This window comes from Bacillus rossius, chromosome 13, assembly GCF_032445375.1.
Source record: "Bacillus rossius redtenbacheri isolate Brsri chromosome 13, Brsri_v3, whole genome shotgun sequence".
In the NCBI taxonomy this organism is placed as follows: domain Eukaryota; kingdom Metazoa; phylum Arthropoda; class Insecta; order Phasmatodea; family Bacillidae; genus Bacillus; species Bacillus rossius.
Genome location: NC_086340.1, coordinates 45,537,804 through 45,558,101, shown reverse-complemented (window position 1 = coordinate 45,558,101; position 20,298 = coordinate 45,537,804). Strand labels below are relative to the sequence as shown.

General features: G+C 34.4%; 1 protein-coding gene across 1 annotated transcript in view; it reads right to left on the bottom strand.

Annotated features, from left to right (window-relative positions):
• LOC134538517 (serine/threonine-protein kinase PRP4 homolog) overlaps nt 1–20,298 on the bottom strand; it is a 98,500-nt gene that overhangs the window by 1,904 nt on the left and 76,298 nt on the right. Inside the window, exons 12-15 of the mRNA XM_063379903.1 lie at nt 19,860–19,997; nt 14,518–14,632; nt 10,055–10,161; nt 6,200–6,331 (exon numbers count right to left, since the gene is read on the bottom strand). Coding sequence (XP_063235973.1) covers nt 6,200–6,331; nt 10,055–10,161; nt 14,518–14,632; nt 19,860–19,997 — 492 coding nt within the window. The remainder of the gene's footprint in view (nt 1–6,199; nt 6,332–10,054; nt 10,162–14,517; nt 14,633–19,859; nt 19,998–20,298) is intronic.

Sequence of the window (20,298 nt, the reverse complement as noted above, 5' to 3'; positions counted from 1 at the left end):
ACAATCAGGGTGTCACCACACGCCAACAATCACTTCACAGACTACCGCAGCACAACAATCAGGGTGTCACCACACTACAACAATCACTTCACAGACTACCGCAGCACAACAATCAGGGTGTCACCACACACCAACAATCACTTCACAGACTACCGCAGCACAACAATCAGGGTGTCACCACACGCCAACAATCACTTCACAGACTACCGCAGCACAACAATCAGGGTGTCACCACACTACAACAATCACTTCACAGACTACCGCAGCACAACAATCAGGGTGTCACCACACGCCAACAATCACTTCACAGACTACCGCAGCACAACAATCAGGGTGTCACCACACGCCAACAATCACTTCACAGACTACCGCAGCACAACAATCAGGGTGTCACCACACGCCATCAATCACTTCACAGACTACCGCAACACAACAATCAGGGTGTCACCACACGCCAACAATCACTTCACAGACTACCGCAACACAACAATCAGGGTGTCACCACACACCAACAATCACTTCACAGACTACCGCAACACAACAATCAGGGTGTCACCACACGCCAACAATCACTTCACAGACTACCGCAACACAACAATCAGGGTGTCACCACACACCAACAATCACTTCATAGACTACCACAATACAACAATCTGGGTATCCGGCTCCCGTGACGCATTTTCACAAACGGGAATTTCTCTACTAGTCATAAATGGAACTGAGAATTCGCCAGAACTTCTGGTACCAGCAAGTTTTTTTTTATTATTGATGGTGTAACAGTCGTTGATCGAAGTGGTAATAGTCAGTTCTGAACGATTAAAACAAGTTTCAGTATGAAGATGAATATTAATGTTAAAAATTTTTATTGCAATAAAGTATCTACTAATGAGAACAAATCACTTTATTCTCAGTATTACTCTCAATCTTTAATTTTGGAGGAAAAAAAATTTGAAGTAATAATCGTTTAAACACAACTTAAAATAGCATTCCTTCTTTACATAAAAAACTTAAATGAGAAAATTTGGTTATTTAAAGAATATTGGCTTGACAACCACAGGCACACACAGCAGTCCCAGCACAGACTGGCGACTGAGAAGCACACACTCTTCCCCCCCCCCCCTCCCGCATCGGTCCCCTCGCCATAGAGTATCAAATGAAAGTTACCTCAGCGCGCAATAAAAACAAAATGTTATGCTGTCAATGTCGAGTCCCAAAAGTACTGAACAAACCAGATCAAAATGAAATTCCCAGTTCTCTTACTATACCAAAAGTACCGGAAATTCCCTGTACTTACAGGACCAGTATTTCCTGGTTCTGAACCCTGATGAAAACAATGTTATTGAAGAGCTGGTACTGAATGCAAGGGCTAGATTTGTTACAAGACAAGCCTGGATGGATATTACACAAGCCTCAGTCTACATGGACCCAGGATAAAAACAAATTCTGAAAGGAAAAATAATAATTTATTTTATTAGAGTTGGCACATTAAAAAAGCTTAAAATTGTTTCAAATAATGTCTGTCGTTTGAAACTTGATACAAACCTCATTTTAAAACAGTTATTTTATCAAGAGTGTTTGATCATTATTTTCATTATGAAAATTTAGTTGTTTTAGTAGGTTTTTACTTTAATATATATAATTTTTTTTTTTTTCATTTTTTCTCTTGACAAACATACAGAATATAGCAGAAATATTGAAACAAACATAATTTGATAGTTGTTCTTTAATTAATGGTTAATTCATTTTTTTTCTGGCATTACTATTTATATATGTACATAGTTTACTTATTTAGTCTGCAGCCCACTATTGGGACATGTCACTGGTCCGGCTGAAATGACTTTATTTAAAATCATAACCGTCCATATGCCATTTTATGGTGTCAATAATTATGGAAAATAAAAACCTAAAAAAAATTTCATCATGGTGATGGCAGATTGAAAATCAAATTATGATAACAGGGGAATTACCACTACTTTTTCAGGATTTTAAGTATATTCCCTGACCTTCCCTACCAATTACAACTTACGTGACTTTGCCCTGACTTTCCAGAATGTGGACATCCTGTTTATATATTATAAATATAACTTATTGTTATTATATATATATATATATATATATATATATATATATATATATATATATATATATATATATAACAATAAGTTTTAACAAGAATTTTATATGTAAGTTGTTTATATATAAAAACATAACACATAGCATTTAATTCAAATAGAAATATTGTAGATAATTTTGTAATGTAGAAAAAAAATTACAAAACAAAAATTGTTTTGAAATCACTATCTTAATAATGGCGAGACATCGAAGGTTGTAAAATCACAGAATTAGTACCTCACTGGTAACCCACTGTTTTAGGTATAAAAAATAATTAATCAATCACATAATTTGTATTTATTTTTTTCTGGATGATTATATAGGCATGCATCACTGCTCAGTAAATTTCTTATTGATTCTTGCATACTTTAGGGCCAAGTCCCAAGTTATTACCTTATCATGAACAGCAACTTCATCCAGTTGCATATACTGTGTGCACTTCTTCAAAAGTTAGGTCAATGTTCTTTTAGCAAAGATTTGGGGGTTTCTATGTTTCATAGTTTAAGTATCAAAACACACTATGCCATGAACATATTCAAATTTAAGTACACTTATTGTTATTGTCATAATTCTTAAAAAAAAATTTTGAAAATAAAAATTTTAATGACACTTTCTTAGTCACAACATACAGCTCTCAAGATAAGATAGACAAACTTTTGCGAGAAATCTTAACATTTTATCTTTACAACTGAATACGTATTTTTAGTTTTCCTTGTTTTACACATTTTATCATTAAACAAAATAGGAGGCTACAGATATTCTGAGACAAGATTATAGTGAACTTTAATGGTCTTGGGTGCAGACTTAAGAGACTCATAAATGAGGGTCATTATGAGGCATATTTTTGATCACAATCACCGAAGACCACATAAGTCATTCATTATATGTTACTTGTATGCCCATAAAAGTCACGAGATTAGTAATACAGTGAAACCTCATTAATACATACCTGAAGGGGAGTAAAATATTTCAGTTTGTAATAACGAGGTTCATATTAATGAGGTTCTTGAACCAATAGGTAGAATAAGAACTCGATAAGAAATATTGAATTCCTACATGTCAGAGCACTAAAAATGTGGAATATTATTATTGTAATAGAAGCCAGATATTGACATGCACACTAACAAAATACACTTAGAAGCAATTTTAATAAAATATACTATAACAGACTGATAATTAGTATACATATACGTATGTATGTATTCTTATTTAATTTGTTTCCAAAGTTTTGACAAAAATGATTAACATTTACCGTACAGTTAATTGCTGTTGAGTGTATAGCAATTCTTATGCAAAGTATGCAAGATATATTTACATAGGTTTAAAAAAATCATTAATTTTTTTCTGGACACACTTATCTCTGTAAATATCATTTACAGCAGAACATATCTTCTCAAATCCTGCAATCAAGTCAATTGGCACATCACTTGCAGCAAGTACATTTTTCAGTGTACGCAAAGCACTGATTGTGTCACTTTTGCTTGGAAGTTTATGCACTACCTCACCATTGTCGTCATCACCATCATTATCCTGACTTGTACCACCCTCACAAAGTGACTGTACAGCGTCAGCCCTTGGTGTTTCCTGTAATCCTCGTGAACCAACAAGATCTTCTGCAGTTAATCTTGCACTGGTGTACACACTGTCATCAATATGAACAAACTCATTGAAGTCATTATCAACTTGCACATGTTCTTTTAACTCTTGCCAATCCTCTAAAGGTTGATCACAGTCAGGTTCTTCAACAGTTTGCTGGCCAAAACCACTTTTTGCAAAGCAATGCACAATTGTCTTTTGGCTGATGCTGTCCCACGACATGGCTATACTGCGGATAGCATCCAAAACTGACCATCTAGGAAGCTCAGTCTTTCCTTTTTCACACTGCCTGATAAGGTATTTCACCAAGCGCTGTCTGTAGTTTCTTTTCAAGCACTGTATTATACCTTGGTCGAGTGGTTGTGTCACACTTGTTGTATTTGGTAGCAAGAAGAGTAAGGTAATGTTTTCCAACTTCATACCATGAGCAGTATGTGCAGCACAGTTGTCCAACAATAACAAAATTTTGCGATTTAGAGTCGCCATTTTCCTGTCCAATTTTGACAACCACAACTGGAAAATTTTTGTGGTGACCCAAGCCTTACTGTTTGCCTCGTATCTACTGGCAGGTTTTTTGCTGCAAGATCTTTGAAACATCTTGGCTTGGCAGACTTGCCAATAACCAAGGGTTGAAGTTTAGTACTGCCATCATGATTACAACATAGTAAAACTGTAAGACGAACTTTACTGTGTTTACCGCCATGGCAGTTTTCACCTTTTACGGTTAGAGTTTTATTGGGCAACAGATTGTAAAAAAGCCCTGTTTCATCCATATTAAACACATCTTGTGGTGCAAATTTAATTACGATGGTCTGTACTGACTGAAGCCAGTCACTCGTTGCTGTTTGGTCGACAGCTGCAGATTCGCCACAAATGGTTTTTGTGGCCAAATTATGCCTATCTTTGAAGCGTTGAAGCCATCCGTTGCTGCAATGGAAATCATCAATTCTGAGTTGCAGTGCCAGCTGATCAGCCTTTTCTTGGATAATAGGCCCGGAAATTGGAACTCTGGCGGCGCGCATCTGATGAAACCACTCCAGCAGTTTGGCCTCTAATTCGGAATGTTTACCGACGCGCATCCTTTTCTTAGTTTGATTACTACCTTTCCTGACCGCTTCTTCTATTTTATCTGCTTGTTTTAGAATTGTACTTACGGTTGATTTTGATATACCAAACTCTTCAGAAAGTTCTGTTTTCGTTTTTTCACCCTGACGAACTGAATTTACTATCTTAATTTTCGTCTTCAATGCAATTTCCTTGCGTTTACGTTTTGCCTCCATTTTTATGTGTGTACGTACAAATTCTAAAGTGTAATAAAATTCTCACGAGATAATTCACTTAAACTTTCATTACAACGTACACAAATATTAAACGGGTTAGGCGTAATATATATTTTGATATTATTGGTCCGGCACAGATTCATGTATACAAAGGAAGTACAAAATCGAACATAAATACAATCCCACGTGAAGTTCGATATATCGAATATTGTACAAACGCGAGTGATTTCTGAACATATCGAACACACGAACGAGTGATTTTGAAAACATAAGAGTTAAAAACACACTTTGGACACTCAGGCGGGGCCGTATCTTTGTGGTAATCTTTGGTTCGTATTAAACGGTAAACATGACTGTTTGTTTATATGGAAGGGAATTGTTATTGTTCGCTATACATAATAACGAGAATTTCGTATTAACCAAACAAATCTTCATTGTGTTTAAAGGGCATATTTCACGGGGAAATTGTAATAGGTAATATTAACGAGTCGTTCGTAATAAGCGGGATGATATTAACGAGGTTTCACTGTACTCCAATTCATAGATTTCGGCAAGCAAAAAAAAAAAAACTAAGTGAATAATAATCAATTTAAAAATGTTATTGTCTTATCAGTAGTTAATAAAAATATTAGTGAAGGTTTTCTGTCAACTATGAATCAAGAAAATCATAAGAATTTCAAATCAAATACGAAAAAAAAAAAAATTAACATTGTTTACACAAGCAAACTATGACATACATGCTTAAAAGCATGAAACTGAAGGAGTTTTTCAAGTATGCAATAAATTAAAATCATACAGTACATCCCTGTTCAAAGAGGTTTTTAAGGTATGTACTTGCAATACAGACTTAACAGAGAAAACATATTAAAAAAAGTGCAATTGCATGTATTTATAGGTCAAATGGAAATTTCTTGAAAAGGTTTTGTTATAGTTTAGTTTTCTATGAAAAAAAAATTTAAAAAAGAGGGATTTTGGTAATTCATTTGAATCCATTTTCACCTTTCACCTGATATTACAAAAAGTGGGATCATAAAGAAATAAAACTTAAAAGACTGTCAATCTCTAGATGAGTATTAATTATCCTTTAAGGAGAAAACATCTCACGCATGAGACACAATAAATTAACACATTCTGATGTTCTATAAAACTCATATTTTATAGCTTCAAAAATTTCAAACTAGTACGATGAAATGATCTGCACAATTTCTTACCCGTTCTGTAACTTTGTCCACTTCATGATAGAGGAAGTTACAATTCCCGTCAAAATGTTGTTCTTTGAAAGTGCCTTTCCTGATAAGTTTGTTGGGCATCTTCCCCTTCAAATCCATAAAGAACTTCAACATCTGCAACATGGCGAGACTGCAGTGAGGATCGACAGGCCACACTAGCCAAGGCTGGGGTTACAGCCACAAACACAGCTTAGACTAGACACACACACAGACTTGCAAGAACCCGCAGCTATTCACGGTTGCACGTGACTTATTCGTGGGCTCCAACAACCGAGTTACGCAGGATTGGCACCAGACATTACCAGTCGGTCCCGACTCTACCTGGGAGCATGGCCCCTTACAGTAGACACACAGAACATACACAATATGATTATTAATAATTTTGGAGCTTTAATGAAAAAAATACTAAATCGAGGTACATTGGACAGATATTAATCAGCAAGTTAATTTCAGTGTTCAGCCTTAAATTATGCACAAAAAAAAAACTAAAAATAAAAGATACTTTCTTGTTAAATTGTTCGTTTTTTTTTTTTTAAAAAAAACTCAAGATAGGAAAAAAAAAACGGAACCAAAACAGCACATCATCATTATGAGTGTTTACATTTTGTAAAAGTGCTGATTTTACTGTCGCAGAAGATTGAGAAATTAAATAAATTAAAATACATCAACTTGTTAAGTTAACAAACACAAAATGTTCTTATTATATTGGAAAAAGTTAAGTTGTTTTATTTAAATGTCACACATAATGGAGAAGTAGACAGACAGTTTTAGTTAACTAACATTATAAATACATAGTTCAAAACTAGTGATGGGATTTTCGATACTTCGATACCTCGATACCTTCGATACTTGACAGTATCGCAAAGTATCGAGTATCGAAACTGTAAGTTCGATACATTTTTTCGATACCGGAATGCTTGTTAATTTGTATTGAATTAAGTTTTGAGTCGCCATCGTACAAAATACAACTACAGTAGTACCTTGATGATACGTTCCCGTTTCATACATTTTCCCGTGTCATACGCCGATTAATTTTGGTCCTGCCGAAAGTACTATATTTACAATGGTTTACTTTCCCGGAACATACACTTATAAAATAATTAATTTCCTTTTCATACGTTTTTACGAAGCGGAAAAGTCCTAAAATTCACAAATTTTTTTGTAATATTCCACCTGATAAACTACGTTTTAATGCTTTTATTTTGAAAAAGTTCATTGTTTACCTTTGCAAACGTAGAAAATTAACTTTATCGCACCATAGATATGGATAGTATCAGGAAGACTGTGCACTTCAATAGTAGCATCTATGGCTAGCACCAAGCGAGACTAGTGGCGCAAACTAGCAATGATTATGAAAATGGTGCACGCGCTTTACCAAGGCACGGAACTCATATTTTGTGCATTCATTAATCTTTGAACTGAATATACCCGTTTGTTATTGTTTTCTTACGATCGGATTGTTTTGTTTTTTACGTTTCTCAAGTTAATATTTTATTTAAAATTGTTCTGTTGCATTATGTTTGTAAAATGAAACAAACAAGAAACAATTTCTGATTTTCTTTTTATTTACATTTGTTCACGGTAAAAAAAAGTGTACTGGAAAATAAAGGGCTAAGTCTCTTGAAGATAGTTTGTATTTCGCTTCTATTTTTTATACTCAAGTATTTAAAGTTGTTTGCAGTTTGTATTTTTGTAATAAAGAGGGAATTTATATAGTTTAAAAGTTAAACTAATTTATGTTATTTGTAATAATTGTTACTTAATGGGAAAATATTTTTCCCTGGAGTATCGAAAGTATCGAAGTATCGAAAGTATCGAACTGAAAAAACAATACAGAATCGAGTATCGAAAGTGTGGTATCGTCCCACCTCTATTCAAAACACATGTATACCTCTTACCTTTGTTCATGGTAAATTATTTTACAAAATGAAAGACTAAATCACACAATTGATAAAATACTGTCAATTAATCATAAAAATTAAAATAAGCTAGTTATATAAATTAATTCTTAAAAATGTATTTCCACACAATTTTATAGTATTTAACTGTAATTCATAATAATGCGACAAAAACCACATATTACAAGCTATTTTAATAATAATTAGCATACCGTCGTTGTCTAAACAAATTACAGGATTCATAGATTACTGGACAGTATAAATAGTAATGGCTCAAAAAAAACACAACACTCAAGTAGCATGACCCCAGTCACAATTATGATCACTTTTGATTCAACGTAAACCTGCCTCTTGAAATGGCACGTTCCATAAGCCTGGTTTTGAATAAGGGCGTAGTTTCAAGAAGTGTGGTGATTAGATTCGAAGTAGCGCTCTTTTTCATCAGTCCTCGATTAACGGTCAGGTTATATTGCAGGAAAATGTCTCGTTAAGCAAAAGTCTGTTAATTGAATCAATGTTGTTGTCCTGGGTTACGTTCCCACACCTAACGTGCAATGTGAAAGCTTCACGGCCGTCTTGTGACACGCCGGGCGGCAGCGGGAGAGTGAGTCACAGCACAGTCGAAAAATCCAAAACCTCAGAAGCTTGGATAAAGCTAGTGTGAAGATGTGAGAGCGAAGGACGAAGTGAAGGAACAGATTATTCCACCGACCTTGTCACTCCAATGGAAATAAATAATAGTTAAAAAAAAAAACAACTAAAAAACACACTTTTATAGAAAAGCCAACTAAAAATAGAAAATAAATTTTAATAAATTTGAATTAAGAATAGTGTAAATAAGAAAAAAATGTATTTTATTGTAACAAAAGCGTGGAATGCTCATATCTGTCCATAAAATATTTGTAACTATTGACACCATGCATCCCACTTTTTTTTATTACAAAAAATACATTTTTTTCTTATTTACACTATTCTTAATTCAAATTTATTTTCTATTTTTAGTTGGCTTTTCTATAAAAGCGTTTTTTTTTAATTTTTTTTTTAACTATTATTTATTTTTCATATTTTAGTTGGGTTTTCTTTATTACACCAATTTAATATTAAGGTGAGTTTGAGTAGATATTGGCTGCTTTTAAAATATATATTCCATATAGCGTGTTGAAGAACTATAGTACACATTATTTTCAATATCCTACTATGAAAATCAATTATTTTGAATACAATTGGGAAGTCATTGATGTTCATTCTAAGTCAGTAATTTATCCGAGAAATAAGCAATTTGGGCGCTTGCTGCTTCGCTTGGATGAGATAGCCGGTTCTCAGGTTCCCTCTCCGAAAATTTCATCTTATTCAAAGTCGGTTACTTATCCGAGAAATAGGTGATCGGCGCGCCTGGTAGTTTCCCTTCTTGGTCTTGGCGCAAAGACACTACCAGTTTAGGAAAACAAAATATCACTAATCCTGATTATCCTAGTAAGGATAAGGGGTCTAACTGTTTAAAATATTGAATTGTCATCTGTCCTTGATAAGTATGCCAAATTTCAAGTTAATCCGACGTTTTAAAGGGGGTCAAAATCATGTTCAAAGTTTCCGTTACATACTAAAATACATACATACTAAGCTAATAAAAGCGTGTTAAAAAGTATTTGATACAGGTTGTATGGATTAGAACTACATTTTCCTGGAATGTATCATGACATTATTTTGAAGGGTGGGTGTCAAATAAACTCTTCAGATGTCTCATCCCTGATAGCACGGATAGATTTGTTAGTTTAACAGTAATAGAAACACTTCACCTGATTCCAAAACTGAGACTGCACAAAATGGCGGATAATTTAAATGAAAAACTGGATGATACACATGATAACATAAAAATTGCTTGGAAAATAGAAACACTATAGCAAAAAAATAAGTCTCATTTTATAATATAATATCTTACCTGGTTGTTTGTCTTGCCCGAAAACATTATTTTCCCTGTATAAAGTTCATATATTGTGCATCCAGCAGACCACATATCAATCCCAAAATCATATGGAATACCTAGAACTAAAAAAGAAAATGATTACATACTATACTTAAATAATAATTTTAAACACTTAAGGTAGAATTTATAATGTAGTACTTACAGTGTAAACTCTTTATAACGTCACTCGATTTAACGACAAACTCCTTAAAACGACTTAATTGCTTGACTTTGGTTGGTTTACATTGTTTTCTATACAATAACACACTCTACATAGCATCACACTCACTCTATTTAACGACAAAAATACGGCATTATAAATCATTAAGCAGCACTTTCTAAGTTGCCGAAGTTGATAAGTTGTATTATCTAGCACGTGTTTACTTCGACTGATGTATCGGAGATTCTAAGAAATGTTGTCTTTTGTTTTTGTATGAACTTGCACATGTTCACCTCGGTTACTAGACTTTTGTCAAGTTGTTACACGTTATCATTATCGCAGTTGCTTACAGACTTTCGAACTGTAAACATGGCTAGAAAAGGAAAATCTTTTTGTGTATTGACGAAAAAGTTTTATTAATACGCTCAATAGAGGCGGGAGAAAAGATCAGTGATGTTGAAAGACGCTTTGGTTTTAGCTGCTCTACCGTGTCTACAATATGGAAAAACAAAGAAAAAATTCTGGAAGCAGAGGAGGAGGAAAAATCTGCTAAGAAATTAAAGAAACCTCAATACGAAGATCTGGATCAAGCGATGCTATCTTGGTTTTATAGACAATACCAGAATAATATGCCTGTCTCGGGGCCTATCATATTATTATAGAATAGTAAAATTATATATTATATTTCTCTCCATTTAACGACCACTCTCTATAACGCCGAAAAATGCTCAGTCCGTTAAATGTCGTTATATAGAGTTTACACTGTATTTGGTTAAAAAACATTATTTCGTGAGGTAGAGCTTTTTCGTTAATCTAGTATAAGTTTTGATTATATGGCTTATACATCCAATTTCATACTTTATGAAGTAGAATATAAGTAGCTGTAGTGAACACAGTTGTTAATCTTGCTGCATAAGTACTGTAATAGTACATATTTCCAGCGGAGTGTTTGGACATATTTATTATTTTCCGTGAACTACTTGGCTACATAAAACTTCCAGGTATGTCAGTTGCCACTGCACACTAAACTGTTTCCATACTGCCTCACTTTGTGGGCCATAAAGCCATGATGGCATGCATTAACAATAGCCTAGAGCAGTGGTTCCCAAACTTTTTCAGTTGTGACCCACATTTCTTCATGGAATACCTACACAGTATATCGGTCCATGGTTGAGTAAAAAACCTTATTTGTATCATATCCCTTCCTTATGTATATATAATTTACCATCAAATATTGCAAACATAAATTATATATTTGCTTATTTTAAGATACAGATTAATTATAATTAATAAACAATTTGTGTTCTGATATGAAAATAGTTGACAAAATATAAGAACTTTGTAGCAAAACAGTTATTTATTTAACAACAGATATGTGTTGGCACACAATTCAATTTGTTTTGATTTTTTTTTATCTTCTCCGATTTCTGACAGTTTTAGGATAGAGTCACGACCCACCTGTAACCCTTCCGCGACCCACCGTTTGGGAACCGCTGCCCTAGAGTGTTTATAAACCACTGTAATAACTAGTGGTGCACCGATGCGGATACCGATGAATCGTAATCGGCGATTATGGGTACTTACCGATTAATCGTAATCGGCGATTATCTTAACGATTACTTTGCCGATTATTTACGTCCCGGCGTAAAGTAGGTTTTCACCGTGTACTATTTTGGTACACATTTTAGGACGAAATACGGTAATATTTGTATATATTACAAAATTCATCTAACTCCATCATATTATAATTACAGATATTTCGTTAAGTTTAATAAATCTCATTGCCTCTAACAATAAATTTTCCTACACGTTTATTTACGTTTTGTCTTTTGTTCTGTCTTTTGTTTAGTGGCCTTGTACACTACCTATAGCCAGAGACGTAAAATAGATGGCACGCAATCAAAATACCACAAGCAGTTGCAGTGGATTCTATGACAATCGATCTTTTCGAGTCGTAGTAGCGGTTCAAAATCGTGGTCCCGATACCTTCTAGTTTTTATCACTGCGTTTTACAAACTCGTTATGGGCGTCTTTGGTAACATTATCCGTTTGTTATTTGTATGTGACGTGAAAAGTGAAAAAGTATTTATAATTTTATATATTCAGTCAACATAAATAAAATAACATGTGCTAGAATTGGTTTTTAGTCATTTTTATATAATTATAGTGAGATGGTGAGTAGGGAGAAAAAAAAGTGAAGTGTGGAAACATGTTTCTATAAACTCAAGTGAACAAAATAAAGCAGCATGTTTACATTGTTAAACGGTAATTTCTTGATGCAACCTTATGTGATAGTCAATAATAATGCTAGTTTTCCGCAACAAAAACTTACCCATTGTAAATTACAATTATTAGACTGTAGTTCAAGTTGTTTACAATAACAAATATAAATAGAAGTTAATTTAATTTACACTTTGCAATGACCTAATAGTGTATTTTATATATTTTTATACTGTTATTATAACCGTATTCTCAATTTTACCTTATCTTGTTATTAAATTCACATGGGAATAAAAATCTTTTGTGTGCATTATTACACTTAAAAAAATTTCTTCATTATAATCGGTAACTGAATCGGTATCTGCCGATTATTGCTCTCATAATCGGTAATCGAATCGGTAATCGGTAAAGTCATATCGGTGCACCACTAGTAATAACGTAGAAGTGTCACACCTATGCAAACTTACAGCAATATCATTAGAGCATGGATAAGGTTATATAATACAAGTCAAAACACTACTGTCTATAATGAAGTACTTATACTCTAATGACAAGAACTCCACATATTGAGTACAGCTGCGAAGTTGTAGTCCACAGCAGTTCCCATTTTCACAGCGAGATTGCTCCCGTGATGCGGCTTCTTATTCCATTTTCTCTTTTTTCTATATGTACTACACTAGTATTTAACATTATTAAAGTTCTTTTAATATACATTTTAACTATAGTAAAAAATATTAATTAATTTATAAAGCTAATGGTAGTGACATTTAAATGAACAGAACTGTACATTTTTGAAAGAGGTGTATAGATAAAACTTAAACGAGAAAATAGTATTAGTCATTTAAGCTTAATGAGAAACTCTATTACTAATAGGTTACTAATGTAAAAAATTGTTCGGCTAGGCTCACACAGAATATATTGAATTACTTTTCACATTTGTTGAAAAACAAATTTCTTAACATCATTTGGTTGTCATTTTTTAAAAAAATTAATTTTTTCCTGTATCAATAAATAAAAAATGGCTAAGCAGTATCACAAAAAATTATTCAGTTGGGATTATATTTGTTGTTATTTATTTTCATTTGATTAATTATTTTTTACCTCCATTATGTAGAATATAGTAAAATAATCTCTCATGAATATTTTTAAAACTATCTGATGTAACTGAAAAGACTGGTTTGAGAATTCCCCAGTTAAAAGTTGATTACAATCAACCTTTTGCAATTCCAATGGTATTTCTGTTGTCATTTTATATTTATTGTATTCTTGCCTTAGACTCCTTGCTGTCTTAGATGTTTACCTACAGTCATACCTCCCTATTGTATTGTATTGTATTTTTTGGTATTGATTGTGATGTATTTTGTGTTTTGTTTCTTTTATATGTGTTATAGTTATTTGTAATTGAATTTGTTTAGTGACCTCAACCAAGATTTACACTGTTAGTTGGCATGTAAAAAAAATAAATGAATAAAAATTAAAAATTGTTTTAACATTCCCTGCAACCCATTGAAATTATGCCCCCCAATTTCCAAAAATTCCTAATGTAGAGGTGGAAATTCCTACCATTAATACAGATTTGACTGGGACTAAGCAAACAGTTTGTAATCAGGAGGTTACTATATAAAATTATTAATATAAAACTACACACCCTTAAATAACTTTTCAATGTATTTCATAGTAAAATTGTGTTTAAACTCAAAAATACAGAACATATGTCCTGTAGTGAAGTTAATTTTCTGGACACACAAACTCATAAAAAAGTATCCAAATAATAAGTATTTTTTACCTATTTTCATTGTCATTAAAAAGGCAGCATTGTTTCTAAAATGGTAGCAACTAGCAAGTATAGAAAATTGAAACACGTGGGTAAACGTATTCTGCACAGTTTCAACATTAGAGTAGTGAAATGGACGGAATTTTCACCAACAAATGACATATTAGGTAATAAGAACATCTGTTTCAAACATTAATAAATAATGGAAAAAAAAATTAACCATGAATATTATTTTTAATATAGGTATTCCACCAATGTAAGCCACAAATTCAAAAATCTACTTACTTATCTCAGGTGCTCTGTAAAACCTACTGACCAAGTACGGAGTTATTTCATTCTCCGCAACATGCGAGGCAGAGCCGAAGTCACAAAGCTTCAACACCAGCTTGCTCTCATTCACCTGGAAAATAAAAAAAAATCAACAAAGATTTACAACATGCTTAGCCTTCCAGGTTACGAATCTGATTAATGATATTGGTGTGCGGTGACCATAGCCTCTTAGACGGAAACATTCTCTCAAGAATCTATTCAGTATAAATATACACACACACCGCATGGCAACACGTTCACACGTAACACGGCCGCATGCTGTATGACCACACGCACTCACTGCACATCTTCACTCTTTCACACAAACAGGCTGGTTTATTTTTATATTTTCCCTTCTTGCCAAATGACTGATAGGCGGCAGACGCAACGCAACGTAACATAACGGGACAGTACATGATGCTTTACACACACTGCTGAGATATTTGAACCAAACAATTAACATTCAATAGTTATTTAAGCACATAGTTATATAAGCCTAGTTATTTATTAAGCAATTCTATCACAACAGTGCAATGTAAAAATTTTTCTTTTTAGCCCAAAATAACAAATTCGCATACGGGTGACGCTACATGCTGTAAAATAAAATTTTGGCATAAAATGTGCCACTCATTCGCAGGTAAATACGGTAAATGTTTGGAGTTGTTTGCATGACCAACTTCAGCACCATTCAAAAAAATGCATTGAGTTTGGGTTTTTATGTAAATTTTTTTTAAATTTAAAGTTTTTACTCAACAACATAACTAAATAACAAACAGAAAAAGTAGTACACCTGCAACTAGTGATGTGCTGGGTTTTATTTTTTTCCCAGTTCTTGGATCGGTTACTGCTCTTAAAAATCAATTCTTGGTTCTCAGTTTTAGGTTAACCTCCACACAATTTCAAATCACACTAAAGATTCAGTCTGCCCTAATAAATGGTGTGTTGAACATGACTCATCAGCACCCCACTTAGCCATAATTAGATCACAAACAAGCCACCTAGCACCATGTAGCAGTTTTTTTGTCACTAAATGCAATTTTATGTATGTTTATATAAATTAATCCCACTTATACCCTTACAACAAAATATTTTCAGAGAAGATAATACATAAATACCGTATTATCCGGCAAAAAGGGTCGCCCCTTCAAGAGGGTCACAGCACCATATATCAGTCTTCATTTCAGTTCCGTGGATACATGTGAAGTTGGCGTATAAGAAATAAAACACTCACGTCAATAGCAAGCTACTCTTTATCAGTTCTGTCTACACAGACTAGCACGCAATATACTAGAAGCTGGAGGAATATAAAAGGTGCTCTTATAAATACCAGCGATGGCTGCAGTTTTGTCGCAGTATGTTCAGTTGAAATCATTGAAAAACTCCTTCAAAAACAATGATTGGGCACAGTTGTGTCATGAACACCTCAAGACAGGCATGTTAATTGTGTGGGTGCCAGTTCACGGGACATTTACAATGAAGAGAGGGAGGGAAAACAGTCAACACTGCCAGATGCAGGGTGTCTACCAGATCTAGTAAATTAAATTCCCTGATTTTTCCAGGTTTTCCAGGTCTAAAACTGAATTTTTCCAGGTTTTCTTTAACACAATTACGACATTCCAAGAAACTGAAAAAAATTGCATAATATTACATTGACGGGTTTCAAAGTATTTCAACTTAATTAAATTAGTAAAAAAATTACCTTCTTCCAAACGTGGCCAAAGTGACTCAATTGATGGCAAATAAAACATGCTGCTACAAATATTTCACACACTTCCTTTTGCAAAAAAAAATTAGTAAAAGGAAGCTCCCATCAATTTCGCAGTGACTCAACTTTTGCGTCTATTGCACTTACTTCAGAACGAGCCAAATCCAACATTCGAGCCTTCTTCAACTGCAATGCCTTGATCTCCTCTTCAACTCTTCTTTTTTCTGCCTTCTTCTTGTCTGTAGCTTCCTTTTCTTTTTGTTTTGTTTGCAGGGCTTCCTTACGCCTACAACTAGCATTTCTTACATACTGCTCTACACCTCCAGAATGTTGAACAAAGTCATATATCTGTCTTTGTGCGATCAGTATTTCTTCCTGCAAGTTTTCAGTCAGCTGATTAGAATTCACTGAAAATCCTCTTTCCAATGATGCATTTCCATGGGAAAGTACAAACACCATCCTCATAAACTTTAGAAGGCCTGTTTTGGAAGCTACTGTATATGCCTTAAGAATGAGCATCCACAAGTGATCAAGGCGCCCGTCTTCTCGAGAAAAAGACGAGAACAGTGCTGCAGAATCTTGCAAGGAACATACCAACTGATATGATCACTCAATGTTATCAGCTTCTTGTCCTCATAGCCACCTGTTTTGAAGACAACATTCTAAACTGTACTTCACACGCTGTTTCCTCACACCCGAATTTAAAGCCACAGACGGACATAAGCAGGAAATTCCCTTGGTAAGATTGTACTTCAGGGGACTTTTGTCTTGAAGTTTTTTTACCATAACCTTTAGACAAGTCCTATCATTTTTCTGTAACAGGATAGACTTTTCTGGTACTTTCTCTTTCTTGATGGCATGGCGTACTGCATAACCCAACTTGATATTGTTAGCAGTCAATAGATTTTCCTGGTTATCTACATCCAATCCAGATACATTGCGTTCCTCCCTAAAGCTCTTCAGTACTTCTGGTTTCAAAATTTTCCTGCCAAAGCTAATAAAACCAGTGAATCATAGAGAAAAGGTGCCACGGGTGCTTCACTTTGGAACATTGTGAGAAACAATTCCAGCTCTGATGCCAAAAAATGGAAGAATGTCAATTTTATTTTTAGAAGATTATCTTCAAGAGCACATTTCACTACACTGAAAGAGAGAGATGAAATAGAAACTTCACTAACAAATTTCTTTAGGTGGGGTAACGTTTTCATGGCACGCTCAGCAACTGCAGTATTCCATCTGATTGCACAAAATTTCTTGGGAAAAAGCTCTGATCCAGTTATTCTAATGTAATCTGCCCTCCTTGCAGATATGTGCTTAAACAAATAGTAACTGTGCCTCAAAAAACTAAAAACGTCCCATTGTGTAACAGAAATTCCAGTTTTGAAAGCACCATGGACCGTATGAAGCCCACAGCTACCAATTTCTAGCAACGATGGTGAATCTTCACCAAAAGTATCTGTATTATGTATTTTCAACGCTAACAAAAATGTCCAGTTTACGTTGAGGGCATCCATAAATACTTAAAATTTAATGGACCTATCGGTATAATCTGAACGTGGGAAGCACATGCTGCAGCACGTCACGTCAGCGCAGGATAACAGACCAGCTTGAACCAGTTTGTATCACGTGATTTGATGCCACTTCCGAATCCGATGGTAAATAAAAGAATTTTGACGTGGGAACTGTTCGTTATTTGCCATTCAAAAATAAAAATGGGAGGGGATTCACATGATGCCACGTCAATGCAAGCTGATCAATAAACAAAAAACGTATTGCCAACTACAACCTACCAAACCAAAATTCCCTGATTTTTTAAAAAATTCCCTGATTTTTCCCTGATTATTCCCTGATTACAAAATTCCCTGATATTTCCAGGTTTTCCAGGGTCAGTAGACACCCTGCAGATGGCTGGGCCCGCGCACGCACATACACACAACAACACAACACACAAAGAACACAAAAAAACACACACAACACAAATCAACAACACACACAACACAAACAACACACACAACAGAACACATACAACACTTGATATACCACACACCAAATACAAAACACCACACACAAAACAACCAACACACCACCACACACAAAAACACAACCAACACAACATCACACAACACAACTTAACAACACACACAACACAACAACAAACACACACAAACACACACACTTGCTCTCCCCTATGGCTGGTTTAATTTTATATTTTCCTCTCCTCTTCCTCGCCGGCGCTGCGACAGGTCGCGTGGCACACATAACACTTGTACAATAATGTCGCACCCCTACTTTTCAAACTTGATTTTAGTATAAAATGTGCAACGATTATGCAATAAAACACGGTAATTTGCTGACACCAGCGGAACCGGGAACTCTGAACCGGGACCGACCAAACACTTCCTGTGGAGAACAGAGATTACCGTGTTTTCTCGTATAATTGTCGCACATTATATTCTAAAATCAAGTTTGAAAAGTAGGGGTGCGACGATTATGTGGGAAAATAAATTTATTCATAAAAACTTTACACGTTCATGGAAAGTACGTTTATTTAAAAAAAGGTGGAGTATACAAGAGCACGCCAAACAATCTATATTAATAATTCCTTAAACAAAAACCTTTCTTCAACTTTAAATAGAAAAACCAAAAACTCTAACGCGAACGCAAGCCACTTGAATCTGAGGTGAACTAACGTGTCATAGTACACACATGCCAAGAAAGAATGCGGGCTATCAAATGTAGTTAACTCGGCACCTGACAGAGAGCGCGCGTTGCATCCAATTGGCGAGATATCGATATTCGACTACGTGCGCGCGCTCTATACGGGAATCAACATAACCAAACATGAATGATGAGCTGGCTACATTTTTATGAGCGGTACGCCGCGGCAACGCAGACGATCAGATGAAGGAAATAACGTTTAAAAACGTCTTTATAAGAAAATTTACACGTCAAACAACTTCGTATTTCCGTTAGTTAAATAATTAACTGGTAATGACCGAAATTAAATTTTAGATTATACCTACACCACGGCGACACAGACGATCAGATAAAGGAAATAACGTTTAAAATGGTCTTTATAAGAAAATTTACACGTCAAACAACTTCGTATTTTTTTGTTAATTTATTAAGTAAGTGGTAATGACCGAATAAATATTAGATTTCTACTTTAAAATACATCGTTTTATACGGAAAAGCGCTCGGCATCTACTAGCGGGACCAAAAACATCATGCGACGTTTACGCGAGAAGTTTTTTTATCCCAATTTTGACAGCCTACAATATGGTTGCGACGATTACGCGCGTGCGACCATTATGCGATAAAACACGGTATATGATCTTGCATTAAGACTGAGGTAATGTATTTACAATTAATTAAGTTTAGAAGCATAAATTTTCAATTTAATTTTACATCATGTTTAGTAACTAATGATGAAAGATATTTTTTGTTTAAGACATTTTGTTATAAAGTTGAGAAAAAAAATTTGGTTTAAAAAAGAATTTTGGATTGACGTTTCTTTTTCCTGCAATAAAAATGTTTTTGGTGACTCAATAATATTTTATTTAAAACATAGTAAAAAGACTCTAGAAATTTTACCTGAAAATTTGAGACTCACCAGAATGTTGTCAGGCTTGATGTCAGCGTGAAGAATGTTTGCCTTCTTCAACAATTTCAAAGCGAGGAAGAGTTGCTGGCTGTACGACCGCACTGCTTTAACGTGCAAACCCACGTCCTTCCCGTACTTCTTTAAGACCTGCAACGAAACAAACACCAGCTGGAAAGGTGGCACAGGAACAAGACAGTGCATTCGCGTTCCAGAGATCCTGGGTTCCAATCCCTGAACGACTATCAGAGTGAGTATTGGAATCAACATGATTAAACATGAATAATGCCAACAGGCTACATTTTTATATGTGATACGTAGCGGCGACGAAACGAACAGACAAAAGTTAAAATGTTTGAAAACATTTTTAAAAGAAAATTTACACATAAGACAACTTCGTATTTCTGTCAATTTAATACGTAAACAGTAAAATCCAAATTAATAATAGTTT